Consider the following 14,758-nt stretch of genomic DNA (forward strand, 5'->3'; position numbering starts at 1 on the left):
ACAACTGCTACGCTCTGATCACTGAAGCCTGCTGTACACTGGTTTGCCCTTGGAAGGTTTTGGTTTTTTGGCTGATCAGCTGACAAAAGATTACAAAAATTCCTTTCAGATGGACGCTCATGATCAGATCTTTATGTCACTGATGAAGCTCCGCCTAAATTTGCTGCAGGATGACCTTGCTGAAAGATTTCATGTGTCACAGTCACAAGTCAGCAAGATTACATCGCTGTGGTTCGACATCATGGAGGAGAAGCTGAGGAGTTACATCCCTTGGCTGCCCAGGGAGACAATTCAAGCAGGTCATAATGTACATGAACAGATTATTAAAAAAACAAACCTATTTCCAAGTGGTGTTGCCAATGTAGGCTTTGTTTATTTGTACATTAAAAGAATTAACCTCTCATATAAAGTGTGAATTATTTTGCTTGTCGTTTAAATGAAAATAACAACAAAATAATTAAAAATGTCGGCATATACTATTTCCGGTCATCTTCTCATGTCATCCACCCGCTCTGAAATATCTCTAGGGTGAGCCAAAGATATTCCTCCTGAGCTCCTCAGTGCATGTGTGGTCTCTTCCCATGTCGTTCTCTCCATGTTTCTGTGACAGACAGTGAAAGACAAGGAATTAGCAGAGTCAGAAAAACAAAGTTTTACAAATGGAAATAAAATATAACAGACTATTGGTGCAACAGAAAGTATAATAAGATAAAGTAGCTGTACTTTAGTTTTTACATTCATGCTTTACTGTTCTCAGTTTTAGAATAGACTAGACTACACTATCATCATCAAATGTATGAGCCTGAGGTGATGGTAGTGAGCATTAATTAAAATCTTTTAAAACAACACAACTATCAAATGATTTAACAGCTGTCTGTGTCTTTCTAGTGGCTACTAGATGAGTGTGAATATTACGTACAAACACTACTACGTTTGAAACATTACACCACCACTATCTTTACAAAGCATGTTGTGGGTAGTTTTTAGTCGCTGGGTTTGTTTAATAGATTCCTTAATATCCTAAGCAAGACGCGGCTTAATAATCGCTCGACCGGCTGCGTTAGCCTTGTCGTCTTGTAAACACTACCAACTCCGCGCTGCGGCACTATAATGACAGCATGTAGCACTGGACACACTCTGATTTAGACTGTAGTCTGTAATAAAGTAACCTCTATATGGAATATTGTGTTTCCACACTTAAGAATCCTCCAGATTGTTGTTGTTTGCTCTCCTCAGTGAAGAGGTCGCTCCGTACTGAGCACACAGAAGGGAGGCGATCTGACCGGCAAACGGGCTATATAAACACCTCAAAGTCGTTTTCAAACTATCAACACAAGCAATGCATCGTTTACTCGTTGGTGTACATGATCATAGCACATTTGAAGCAAAATAACCTACCTTATGTGATATTTTAGACGCAAGTCTTCCCAGTAATTCTCCGTAGAAATGAATGCGATTTCGCTGTAACCGGAAGTGCGTTTCAAACAGGAAGTGAGGGACAGAAGTAAAAGTGGGCGGGGCGGAATAAGGTGGATAACCTACGGCGAAAACAGCGCGTGACGCTTTACTAGCATCCAATCAAACGTGCCCATTTTGTCTGACGTCATATTTGCGACAAGAGTAACCGTTTTTTGCATTTGGATTTTTTGAATGAAAGTTTTTGGCAACTGTCTTTACAACTCGTTTAATCAAAAATGAGCTATAAGCGCAGATTTGAAGGTGTGACGCGCACCTCTCAGTCGATGTTGTCAAATTAACTGCTACTTTAAACAATGATAAAAGAACAATATTCACACAAACACATTTATTGACTTTATGACAATCCAAAAGAGCTGAAAACAAATAGGACACAAGGAAAATCTCTCATTAAAGGAGATGTTATTCCAAAAAAAAAAGTAATGTATTGGGTTATTCAGATAAAATAATTAAACTTGAGTATTAATGATGCCCATCTTCTATATGCTATATATACATATATATTATGTTGTATCAGTCTTTGAAATAAGGTAAAAAACAAGTCAATGTGTAATGTACTACATTGTACTACTCATGCAAAAGACAATTTGAATACATTGATACATGTCTTCATGTTACAATAAAAAAACACGTGTCTAAATATTAGTTTCACATCACAAAGAGGCTTCACAATAGATGCGTTTCCCTTTGAAAGAAACTTCAGTCCACAGAAGCTTTGTATTCATGTTCACGTCGCTGCTCTGCTAGATTCAGCTTTACTCCACATTTGTGGAGATCTCTGGTGGTATTCCTGTGCCCATGTACAATAAATTTTTTTTCCCTGAATATAGATGGTGGGAGTGTCAGAGCAATTACATTCCAGTTCAATGCATGGCTGCATCGATTCAAAAATTATTTTCCACTAAAAAGGTAAAAAGTAATTTTTAAAATCCAATTTTAATGTCACATTTTATTGAGAATAAAATATGGGTTATCCTAATGCCTATTTTGAGTGTTTACATCAGAATACAAATCATCACTTTTCAAACAGAGTATGTTTCTGTTGTATTTATCAATCATTTCCAAATAAGTATTTCTGTTGTGTTTATTAAACATTTTCAAATAACAAACAACAGTAGGAAATCATTTGAACAATTTAATAAAATACAAAGTGCATGAGCTACATGATTCCACACTGTGTAGTCGGAGTCACCGTTTGGTGCAGAAAAGCTCACGGGTCCTTGAAACACCAAGTTGCTCTTCTTCCTTGGCCAGCTGGACATTCATTGAATGGCGGCAGGCCAGTGAGTAAAACTCCAGCAGCACTGAAAATGCACTGGAAAAGAGAGAGGAAAAAAAAGTCTCTAAACACGGCTGTATAAATCTAATATTCCAAATCAATACACAATTTTTGGGAGAAAATGGCTATAAATTATTGTGAAATATTCAGGAAATGGGCCAAAAGAGAAATTAATATCAAAATGTTGCCGCCTCATATATATATATATGTTACATACATATATATATATATATATGTATGTAACCTACCTTGCAAGCTGCTGATTGACCTTCCGGGATGTCGTCTTTATCTGTTTGAGGCATTCCAGAGATGCATCAGCCTCCTTTTTATCCACCCCCTTGAACTCCACGAGCAAATCCTCACTCTTCTTAAGGAAGTTTTCAGCTTCATCTGGAACATATAGATTTAAAATGGATTACTGAGACCCTGCATCATCTCTGCTTCTCAGGTACATTAAACAATACACAAGTATCACAGACTAACACATCAGATGAAACCCACACAACAAAATGACGATATTAGTGAAACGCTAGTAAAAAAAAAACAAACATTCCAAATTTACAGACACTTTGTGTGACTTTAACAAAGTTATACAAATGGGACCAACCTAGAAATTCCATTTTGTTGCCGCTGATGTAGAATTTGTTGACACAGAGCTCGTGTTGGATGTGGACAAGGTCTGTTCCTAAAGAACTGTAGCAGGTTGTGAACTGATGGGCAACTTTTGCCACGGGAGTCAGAGTAGCAATCTGATGGGAGAGGGGAAAAGTATCAGGAGGTGAAAAACCTTGTCGTCAGTGAGGGTGATAGGTTACATGTGTTTATTTTCTAAACACACAGAAAAAAATGTTTATTTACAAATACCAGCTTTTATCATTACATGTGGACTAGAAAGTGTCCCTTATACTTTTCATTCTGTTATTTCAACATCCAAAAAAGATTTTGTGAATGTATGTTACATACTACCGTAGATATGGCAATTCTGCAGTTGTTTTTTTTTTTGTCAGATTAAAGCAACTTTTTGTTCGCTTAACCATGTTCGATATTTTATATTTAAATGGCTAAAACAAGAGATCTAATTTTAAAAGTCAAAGTCAAAATACTCCAGACCTGCAAATCCAGCGCCTCTTTCACTTCCCTTTCCTTCTTGGCAAGGTAGGCTTGGCGCTTCTTCTCGTGGAGCATTTTATGAAGGATGTCCAGTTGCTTCTTGTTTAGTAGGACACGTTCCTCTGCCTTAGCTCTGAGATTTGCATTAATGCTCTCCAGCTAAATAAAATGAAAAGTTACAATCAAATCATTTAAGTAAATAAAATAGGCAAAAACAAAAACAAGATCCACTAATGAAATAATCACATTAACAAGTAGATTTCACAGACATGTATATGTTGAACCAACTAACCTTGGCTGTGAGGTAAGTCAGTAGAATTGTATTCATCTCCCATTTCATCTTCTCATCAGCTTCAGTGGTTTTATGCAACAGAGAAAGATAAATATATTATTCGTTGAATCTCAAAACTTTAGTTCAGCTTCCTTTCAGACCAAGGAAAAAAAAAAAAAAAGAAGAAAATACATGTGAAAATTTAAGATAATGTTACTCTGCAACACATTTTCATCATTTGACCAGATTTGGGTTTGGATGAATTCTTCTCTTTGGACAATGTGGACAAGTGCATATTTATGTTTGATTAATACGTTACCCAGAAATCCTCAGATTTACATGGAAATACTCTCATTTTGCCATAATTCCGTTTTTCGGTCCACATTTTAGGACAATCTTTTTTTTTTTTTTTTTACCATGAAATCCATACATCATATTATAGTCGTATTGATAACATCAACAAGCCTGTTTTAGAATGCACATGCTTGAAGACCACATACAAGAGCAGTTAACACAATTGCAGTACATTACAATGAGCATTAAGCTACATTACATTTAACTCATGAGGTCAAAATAAAAAATAAAAAACCAGTGTCTGACATACACGTACAGTCCAGACTTGACTTTAGAAAGTACTCACACATTGTGCAAGCTTTTTGAGTGCTGAAGTGCTCTCGTGTTGTGCCCACTTCTGGTACGACATCTGTTTCCTATGAGACATACTTATTAGTTAGTGAAGAACTATTCACAGAGAAAGACGAATAGCAAACCATTACGTGACATCAATAAACAAAACATAATGAAATTAAAATACCAGAGCTGATAAGCCTGCTTTCATTTTGGTTCATTACCTTGCGTGTGACACCTGCTAATGGTAACGATTGTCTCCGTGTCTGTTTCTTTGCAGGGATACAACATGCAACATACAAAATACATCATCAGCTGATTCGAGCAGTTTAAATCCATGCCTGAATTCAGAATGCCATTAGAAGTAGTAATTGTATATTGTATCAAGAAGAGAAAAACATGCTACAAGTAAATAAAAAATAAAAGAGCATTACCACTATCCCGGCTTTTTTGTCAGCAGACTGAAGATTATGACCCTGAATGTTTGTCCCAGTGGCTAAATAATGAAGACAGAAAATGGAAAAACAAGAAAGACATCAGACAAGCTTGGTTAATTATTGTCGCTGCTCCCATTAACGCAAAAAAAAAAGTAGAGAATGTCATAAAGTTAAAAATTTATTTAGTATCCTGGTGGATTTTTTACATTTAAATAAGTGTCTTTGAATATAAACCAATTTCTTTTGGTGTGACAAAGCCATGGATAAAAATAACAGTTCACATAAATTGGAAATAGTGCTGAAGGGAATGTATGAATACAGATTAGCACTAAACATAAGCAATTAAAGGTTTCTTAGTATTAATCGTTTGCATATAACACGTGTAGTTTAACATGTGTGGAAAAGGGAAGAAGTGATCCTTTAATCCTATCCCTTCTCTAATATTTAATAACAACAATACATTATGATCCTCGTTGTTAGAGAGAGAGAGAGAGGTCAATACTTTTTAATAATATATGTTGTGTTTGTGAAATCAAGTAAATACTCACATTTAGCTGGGGTTTGGACCTTCTGAGCTGTAGTGTTGCTGGAGGTTTCTTTGGCACAGTCACTTGTGGACATGAGAGCAAAAACAATGTCTGGATTAATAACGGAAACAGTTTCTAGTGAGAGAATGGCTGACCATTATTAACTAGAGAAGAAAAAAAACACACCGTAGGGCAGAAAGGTAATATAGATATCATCAAGTTAAATTGTTGTTCACAGTGATACAGAGCTGTGTTTATAGGTGGGAGACGTCACGGCTGAGGGGGAATGATTTATCTCTTTAACTTACTCCAGATATATACCAGCTGGCCGATAATACTTAAGTTCTTATAAATACATATATAAGTGTAGATAATTGCTCAAAAGTACCTGTTATCCGCGGTGGTGCATGAAATACTTTGTCTCAGCAGTCTCTTTTTCTTTATCGACGCCATACCGCCCTGAATCAAACTGTACAACCGTCTGGAAAAACCGGGAGAAACTCGACGAAGCGATTTGGTTCCGCCTGACGGTCCTCTTCGGTGGTATGAAAGGTCCATAACGTGACGCTACTGCCATCCTGTGGTGGCGATGCGTATTAGCTGTCAGTGAACGGCCACTGGCCATAGACATGGGTATATCGGCCTTAGATTCTGACCATGGCAAATAATTTTAAAATAGTTTGATTGTCTTATTTGTTCATTATTCATTATTTAGACATTAACACAATTAAAAATAGAAAAAACGTGAAAGAGAGGCCAGTTGACCCTCAGCACAAAGTGCGGTAAGGGCTATTTTCACACCTATTGTTGAGCTACAAAGCAACAGAACTCCCTGTATATGGGGGCGTATAAATAATGAATTCACAAATTAAGATTACAAAATGATGGGATAAAGTCAGCTACAAACTGCTTACAAGCATTTGCAGTTTAAACACAAATCAGACTGTAAACAATTCGGACCATGGACAAAAAAAACCCCAACACAAACCCCCCCCCCCCAAAAAAAAAAAAAACAGGAGTGCACGGGGCTCAGAGTGACACTTTCAAAGGATTTTAGGCTAAAGAGAGATGATACTCCTCCTCAAATTGTTTCTGCAAGTTTATGATAATCAATATTTGTGGAGGTAGCTTAATTTAGACTGTTACTGGGTTTCAGTATAGGCAAATAAATAATAATAGTGATAAGTTATCCAATAGTTTACTGGTAGAGATATGGCTGAAAATAATTGGATATTTAATCACATGTGATTAGTGTGGGTATTTGTTTGTGTGAGGCAGTTTTGATGGTAATATTGTCCCATGTTTTCTGTGCCGGAAGCTTGAAAATCTATGTCAAATGTCTTGGATACATGCATGTACTGGGTACCTCACCATTAAATGTAATACCATATTTCGGGCCAGTGGTCAGTGCTCTATAACAGTGTTTTTCAACCACTGTGCCGCGGCACACTGGTGTTCTGCGAGATATAGTCATGTGTGCCGTGGGAAATTATCCAATTTCACATTTTTTTCTAAAAAAACATTTGCTCTCACAGCCGTTGTCGGCTGTGAGAGCAGTGTGTTGCAGAGTAATCATGTATAAATAGTCTTCGCCAACAGATGGCAGCACAGAACTTTGCCGTTGAAATCTAACCTGAAAGACGTCAGTCTCGTTAATCACCACCACCAGCGGCTGCTACCATCTTGTATCAAAGTACTGTGTCAGTGACAGTGATGGAGAAGTTTTTGAAAAGGGAGGATTTGAACTCCGAACTAGACATGTTGGTGTTTGTCTGTCTTCTATTCCTGCCAGGATATCAGCTCTGGGTTCATCCATCAGGCCCAGGTTTCACACTGAGTGAGTAAAAATTAAAAAGAAGTTTTCCTTTGAAAAACACTAAGCCTGAAATGAGCTTGCAACCAGCCCAAGGTGACTATACCTTGCCTTGCCTTGCCTGTCTTCAAACGCTTGCTATAAGGATGAACCTGAAAAACTGCAGTTGGTCTGGTAAACCACTAGATGGGTGTAAAGTTCTGCATTTTCAATTCAAGCACGGTCTTCTTAGATAAAATCTATGTCGACATTGTTTGCGTGACGATAGAGAATCTAGACAGTATAGTTCCATGTACATTGTTGGTAAATGGATTTCAGTTATGTAGCACTTTTAAAGTGAATGAATAATACCCAAAGCGCCTCATGATGTAAGTCCATCACATTCAGCGACTCACAGGCACACACATGGTGCTGACTGCCATACAAAGTGCTCGGTATGAGAGGATGGATGTACTTGCATGTGTACACCTTCAGCTCATATGTGAGTGTCTCATGCAAGCTCTGTTATATTTGTGGTTCACTGTTGGTTTGTGTGCACTGGTCTTTCCAAAGGATTATCCCACCTATCTAAGCTGGTCTCAAACAATGGGAAGGACAGCTGGAAGTAAGGAGGTGTGGTAATGGAGGGTAAATACAGGTTAGTGTCTCCTATCTTAATGTAAATCCACAGACACAGATCACGGACACAGAGCAAAAACTGAAACTCGTGGCTCATAGGTGGACACTCAAAACTTCAAATGAAAGGACAATGAAAAATGTATAAAGCAGAAAGACTTACTCTATAATACTCTATGTTTAGATGACCTTTTTTTTTTTTCCAATGAAACTGTTTTATTTATGGACTTGGCCATAAACCACAGTGTATGTGCTGAAACGCATCCAACCAAGAAACACGTTTTATTCTGATCTATCCGATTCGTTTGAATAAATTCAAGAGAGAGAGAAAGAGAGAGAGAGAGAGAGAGAGAGAGAGAGAGAGAGAGAGAGAGAGAGAGAGAGAGAGAGAGAGAATTTATGTTACCAGTCAATGCAGAGGCTTGGCCTTCTTACCACGGTTCTTAGCGCTTTCCTTCACTGTAATAAAGACCCCAGCCTGACTGCAGAGCGTCTGCATGTTGGCTCTCCATCTCTCACCACCAAGCAATGCCCAGACCAATGGACGCTTTGAGATGAAGAAAAATGCTCTTGACAGCAGTAACATAAAACAAGCGAAGACGATGTTTTATTTCAGTTCAGTATGTCTTGTGATGAAGTGACATGATGTTCACGTTTTGTTTGGGGTATGGAGTGAAATACACAATCCGGCTTTAGCCTAAAGAGTTGAAGTACAAGAGTGAGAAGAGCACGCTGAAAGACAGCGTTAAAAGGAGACATGGACTCAGTGAATGAGAGTCCTTGTCTGTTTTCGGAGCCCACCCTGCTTACCTTTCTCTCTGCTCCGAAACTCTGACGTCTGATGAAGGATTTACCCATGTCACTGTGACCTCACTGATACTCCGCTCTGCCACTCAGAGACAATTCAGGGTGATAAAATTGGGGATGAAACAGGGTTGTTCTATGCTCTGAAAATGAAAAGAAAATGTGTCTGCATTTCTAGCACATGTGCGCACACATGGTTATAGACACACTCACAGTAGCACCCACGCACACACACACTCAACCTAGAAATGCCCCTCGTCCCTTTGCGGCAAGTTGTTACTCATCACCGAGTCTGCCAGTCTGGTCCACATAGCCTTCCAGGAATGCTGCAAATACACAGTGCCTCACACAGTAAAGCACACAAGTGTTATTTGCAGCATCGGTCTCAAATCTGAACTGAACTATATCATACATTGCAAAATCTTACACTACTTTCTCCAACCATAAATACCACTTGCTTTATACTTTAATTTGTGTGTGTGCATATCTTCATTAAACACTATTAATAAGGTTGACAAAGTGTATATGCTTTTTTTTGTTTAACATATAATTTTTGGCGGCTTACTTAGATTTAAGTAATTTAGTCACCTTAAGCTCAGTTGAATTAATGTGTACATGCTTTCCTCTGCGCTTACATCAGTGGTTTTTGCTGCGGAAAGTAGCGGGAGACGGATGGGGTCTCTTATAACATAAAGCAGGCGAGGACGGCTTTAATGTTTACTGTACGTGGTCCATGCCAATTGCCAAACCAGAAAAATGTGAACGTATCATTGTATATGAAGATAATTGCAATTATATACTGTGGAAGGTGGCAGTGCCGCAGGATGGAACAGTGGTTAGTACTCACAGCAAGAAGGCCTGGGTTCTGGTCAGGCACTGTGTGGAGTTTGCATGTTCTCCTTATGTGTGTGTAGGTTTCATCCAGGTACTCTGAGTTTCCTCCAGTGGTTCAAAAACATGCATGTGAGCTTAATTGATTGGTTTTCCACCTATTGAACGTGTCACATGCTGCTTAGTTGTTTAATTATTGTACTTATCTTAACAGGATTTGACCTCACCGTGGTGTTCGCTGAATTTTGCATCATCCATGGCTGCAGTGCTGGAGGCTGAAGGATTTCCTGGGTGTCTCTGGAGCGGGGGTCAGAAACACGACTTTATCTCATGTCATAGGTCAGAGGTTCATGCTCTTCTGTGAAAGAACTACAGAATTATGTGTTGGGTTTTTTCTGTGAAACAAATCTTTTTCTCAGGTTGTAACCTTAAAAGTAACACGTTGACACAAATAAATGTATCGATTCATTGCGTAGCAGTATTTATATGCACTTGGTAAATACACAGTTTTTAATGTAGCAATCTATATGTTACACTCCCATGTGAATATTTTGCAAATGAGTTATGAGTACCATATCAGCAAGCATGACTGGTTCGGTGTGTGTGTGTGTGTGTGTGTGTGTGTGTGTGTGTGTGTGTGTGTGTGTGTGTGTGTGTGTGTGTGTGTGTGTGTGTGTGTGTGTGTGAGAACCATATGCAGTGCTTTAGCAGCGCAGTGTAGCGTGCAGTGCAGGAGTGAGCAGAGGCTGCCGGGCCCGTCCAGCCCGAGTAGCCTGATAATCCCTGCGTTTTCAGGAGCCCTGGCCCGTACTTGATGAGCTTGGGCAAGAAAAAGGTTGCGCTCTCTCGTGTGTTTCTCTCTCACTCTTTCATTCCCCCCCGTTTTTTTCTCATGCCCCCCCTCTGCACCATTCCCTGGAGCCACTTTGCGAATGAATGGATTCCAAGTGTTTACTCAGCAACTTCGTCTGTCTCTCTCATCCTCTTCTCAAAATGTCATCAAAAAATTGGAAAGGAGCTCAGAACTGCCATTAGAGAAGACTATAGGTGTGAATGAGCAGGAGATTGGGGAATTTATATTGAGCTACCTTTCTCAGCCTATCACTTTTGTTTTTCAGCCACCAGAAAGTCTTGGGACACACAACTCAGGAAAAATTGGGAAAATACTGAAATCGAGATATTAAAAAAAAAAAAATCACAGAGAAGCAAAAACTTTCACCCCAGGAAACCCTGAAAACATTTAATGCTGATTAAAGTGAATGTTGTAACTTTCACCTAAAAATAACTAACCTTCAATGGAGCATGCAAATAGAATATAGAATAGAATTATTTGCCCCTCTACCACAAATACCTGCTTCTCCTGTTAGTTGTAAGGATGCAGCATTCTGTTGTGCCACCACTGCATTGCATTCAATTGGTGTCTTGTTTACTCAAATGCACATTCAGTTTTCATGACAAATTACCTAAAGTTTTCATTTAGAGATGATATCAGAAAAGGCAAACATTGATGGATGCACCCAAAAGTGGCAACATTTTTACAGGTTGCGGTCACGACAAATGTCACCGGAAGCTTCATTTGAGATATTAAAGATTATGCTCTACCAGGAAACAGGAAAGCCTGGCACTTGTTGATGTTTTAGATAAAACTTACCTTGACTTGGAAATAAAATGAAGATGGGCAAATGAATGATTAGATTGCTATAATATTAGGCTGTGTCTGTCTTGATGCTCAGTGATTATTAATATTATTACCTTATATAGTGTGGAAGTGTAGATTGAAAAAATATAAATCCTTGTGCACAATCATGGATCTTATAGAGCGGTTTGGCAAGTGACTAAAGACACACATACCCAGACTGTCCATACTATAAAACCAAGGCATCAGTACGGCAAAGGTGCATTCTCTGAGTGGTAATGGGATGGAGTGGGAGGGGATTAACAAGAGGCCGTAGGCCCCCGGGCAGAGGGCCTCGTTTCCTGGCCTGAGCCCCTGTTTGTCCTGCCTGACCTGGCAGCTCTGGGGGCAGATCCTGCTCGGATACATCAACGCTCCCACGCCTGTCTGAAGCTGTTAGCCACTGGCTGTGAGTAGCTAGCTTGGCTTAGTATTGTCTGAGCTGTGGCTGGGTGGGAAGGGGTCCAGTCATCTGTTTGGGGTGGTGGCGGGGGGGGGTGTTGGTGGACTATGTGTTGGTGGAGACAGGAGAAACAGGCCTCTAACAATGGATGGCGATGATTGAGACCCTGGGTTAAGATATTTATATTACTCTCTTGATGAAAGAAAAAGAAAATCATCATGCAAAGTTATTTGAAGATCATCTCAAACCTTCTTTCATTAGCTGTTTACTCTTTTTTTTTTTTTTTTTTTTACAAATACTGATACTGTTCTTCGAGTGAACAAATGAATAAAGTTTAGTTAGATTATAAAAGATAATCCCAATATGTTTACTAGTGCTTTAATTAGGTTTTAGCAGATTAGTAATTTCCCAAACATTTATGTTTTTCTTTATTATTATTAAATGTGGTGTTTCAAGATCATTTGCTTAAAAAACAAATTGTCTCTGTAGGATACTGTATTTATTAAACTAAATTATATGAGGCCAATTCATCTGCATGTATTGTCCTCCTCAATAATTCAGGATTTTCTTCATACATCAGTTCTGCAAATGCCCAGATTTCAATATGCAGCTGACCTGCTGGGCTCAATTCACACACAGACGCATTCACTGTATCTCTGTCAGTGTTGTTGAGTGCGATGATGGCAGTATAGGTCACGTTACCTTTTGTAATTACCTCCAGCTCTTTTGTTTTCCCTAAACATTCCATTTAAAGCACTATTCACCTTGGTGTTTAAAGAGTGTTGTCAGCATACCAACTGTGTGCACAACAGTGTTTTTACTTCAGAATCCATAAGATAACACTTCTCCTCTCTCGTAAGGGATGTGTTTGATTATCACTCTCCAAAAATAAAAATCAAATCAGGGGATATTTACTTTTCAGCCCCAAAAGCTTTGATAACTCAATTGCTTGTTTTCAGTGGCTTGTTATTATTTTTCAATTGGTGGATTGGCTGTTGGGTTTGGAGTATATGGAGGAGCTCTGTGACTGTTGTTTCTGCCTTGGATATACACGCAGTTTGCAGTGAAAGCGATGAGAGACCAGCAGAGATACAGAGACAGAGTAGGGATCACCAGGAAATCTCTTGTGTTTCAAACATTACATCTCTCAATGTATTGAATCAGTGCTACTGTTTGACTACGTTTTTTGTTGTTTGGGTAATATACAATGCATTTTCTCTCAGTTTGGGTGATGAGCGTTAACCCTACATCATTTTGGTTAAAAGACAGTATATAACTATTAGATCACATTGATCCAGTCGTGAATACGGGCTATTGTGCGCGGTTGGAGAAATACTGAGAGATGTTGGGAGAGTGGGTGGCTCCACCGTCACAGGCGACCCTGTGTCGTCATTCCCACCCTGTCTTATAAAACTGTCAAAGCCTTTCTCTCACCTGGACTGACACGCACCACCCCCCAAATGACAACGCGCGTCTTCTTCCTCTTCTTCTCCTTCTTCTTTTTTTCGCTCATAAAAAGTAAGTTGTAAAAAAACCGCATTTACTTATTTTACACGGTTTCTGTTTGCCGGGAATTCTATTACCTTTAAAAGGCGTGAGAAGGTTTTTTTTTTTTTTTTTTTTAAATCTTTTTTTTATGAATCTAGCAAGTTATTCTTACTTCTCTGGCATGTGCAACATGACCGCAGAGCACTCGCCTGCCGAGGCGAGTCCTGGGGTCATGTCTCCAAACATGAGCCTGGACTCTCCTCTGCCTCCGCCGCCTCTGATGCTGCAGGCTCGGGCGAAGGACAACGTTTTGATCAAGTCCGAGCCCCGGGGGAGCAGCCCCGGCACGGAGGATGGAGCCGCGCTGGTCCAGACAGAGGAGCACCTGCCCACCGGGAGTCGCAGGAGGAAGAGGCCGGTCCAGAGGGGGAAACCTCCCTACAGCTACATTGCCCTCATCGCCATGGCCATCGCCAACTCCCCGGAGAGGAAGCTCACCCTGGGGGGGATTTACAAGTTCATCATGGAGCGCTTTCCTTTCTACAGAGAGAACTCCAAGAAATGGCAGAACTCGATCCGCCACAACCTGACCCTCAACGACTGCTTCGTGAAGATCCCCAGAGAGCCCGGGAGACCCGGGAAAGGGAACTACTGGACATTAGACCCCGCGGCCGAGGACATGTTTGACAATGGGAGCTTTTTGAGAAGGCGGAAGAGATTCAAACGCACAGACGTGAGCACATATCCCGGGTACATGCAGAGCTCCAGCGCCTTCACCCCAACACCAATGGGACGGCCATCGTACCCCAACACCCTGTACGCCGGGATCGGGTCCGGCTACGGCTCACAGCTGGCGACCGCGTCCCCCCACCCGGCCATGCTGCATCATTACCAAACCTCCACCGGGGTCGGCCAAGGACAGCCGCGCATGTTCAGCATCGACAACATCATCAGTCAGCAGACGGTGGTCCAGGGCGGACCGGGAGGAGACCTCGGCCCGCAGGCTCTGGGGCTGGGCGGTGGAGATCTGGGCTCCATGGCCTCCAGCTGCTCGGTGGCGGTGACCGACCCGTCGGCCTGCTTCCAGACCCAGACTGTCAACCCCTCGGGGAACATGCTGAGCAGAAACGCCGGCAGCCTCTCCTCCAACCTGACTGCAGGGTACCCCTACTCTTCTCCGGGCTCCCCTCCGAACCTAACCACCATGAGCCAGTCCGGGTTCTCCCCGGGGAGCTCTCAGGTGTACTGCACGGGCAATCGGCTCTCCCTGCCCGCCCTGCGCCCCAGCTCCTGCGCGGAGCACACGGAGCAGCTGCTGGGCCTTTCCAGCCCCATGAACTCCTACAACAACACCTACATGAGACAGGCCAACTTTGCTTCAGGACTAGAGCGTTACATGTGA

General features: G+C 40.8%; 2 protein-coding genes across 2 annotated transcripts; one reads left to right on the forward strand and one right to left on the reverse strand.

Annotated features, from left to right (window-relative positions):
- Positions 1-2,315: 2,315 nt before the first annotated feature.
- Positions 2,316-6,191, reverse strand: haus8 (HAUS augmin like complex subunit 8). The gene is made up of 10 exons (XM_080506642.1): positions 6,116-6,191; positions 5,749-5,810; positions 5,198-5,259; positions 4,988-5,035; positions 4,777-4,846; positions 4,158-4,216; positions 3,866-4,024; positions 3,363-3,504; positions 3,004-3,145; positions 2,316-2,791 (listed from the first exon to the last, which is right to left on the reverse strand). The coding sequence occupies exons 1-10, from the start codon at positions 6,178-6,180 to the stop codon at positions 2,665-2,667; spliced, it is 936 nt and encodes a 311-aa protein (XP_080362768.1). The 5' UTR covers positions 6,181-6,191; the 3' UTR covers positions 2,316-2,664.
- Positions 6,192-13,504: 7,313 nt separating this feature from the next.
- On the forward strand, positions 13,505-14,758 carry foxe3 (forkhead box E3; the record flags this gene model as incomplete). The annotated part of the gene is made up of 1 exon (XM_080506687.1): positions 13,505-14,758. The coding sequence occupies one exon, from the start codon at positions 13,505-13,507 to the stop codon at positions 14,756-14,758; it is 1,254 nt and encodes a 417-aa protein (XP_080362813.1).

This window comes from Blennius ocellaris (genome assembly GCF_963422515.1).
Source record: "Blennius ocellaris genome assembly, chromosome: 12".
NCBI classification, from domain to species: Eukaryota; Metazoa; Chordata; class Actinopteri; order Blenniiformes; family Blenniidae; genus Blennius; species Blennius ocellaris.

Bases quoted from the DNA above. Each gene is read 5' to 3' on its own strand.
- haus8 (XM_080506642.1), bottom strand. From the start codon at position 6,180: ATGGCGTCGATAAAGAAAAAGAGACTGCTGAGACAAAGTATTTCATGC. The intron at 5,036-5,197 runs GTAATGCTCTTT...ATCCCTGCAAAG, and splicing joins ACAAAAAAGCCGGGATAGTG to AAACAGACACGGAGACAATC. The intron at 4,847-4,987 runs GTAATGAACCAA...TATGTCTCATAG, and splicing joins TAGCAGGTGTCACACGCAAG to GAAACAGATGTCGTACCAGA.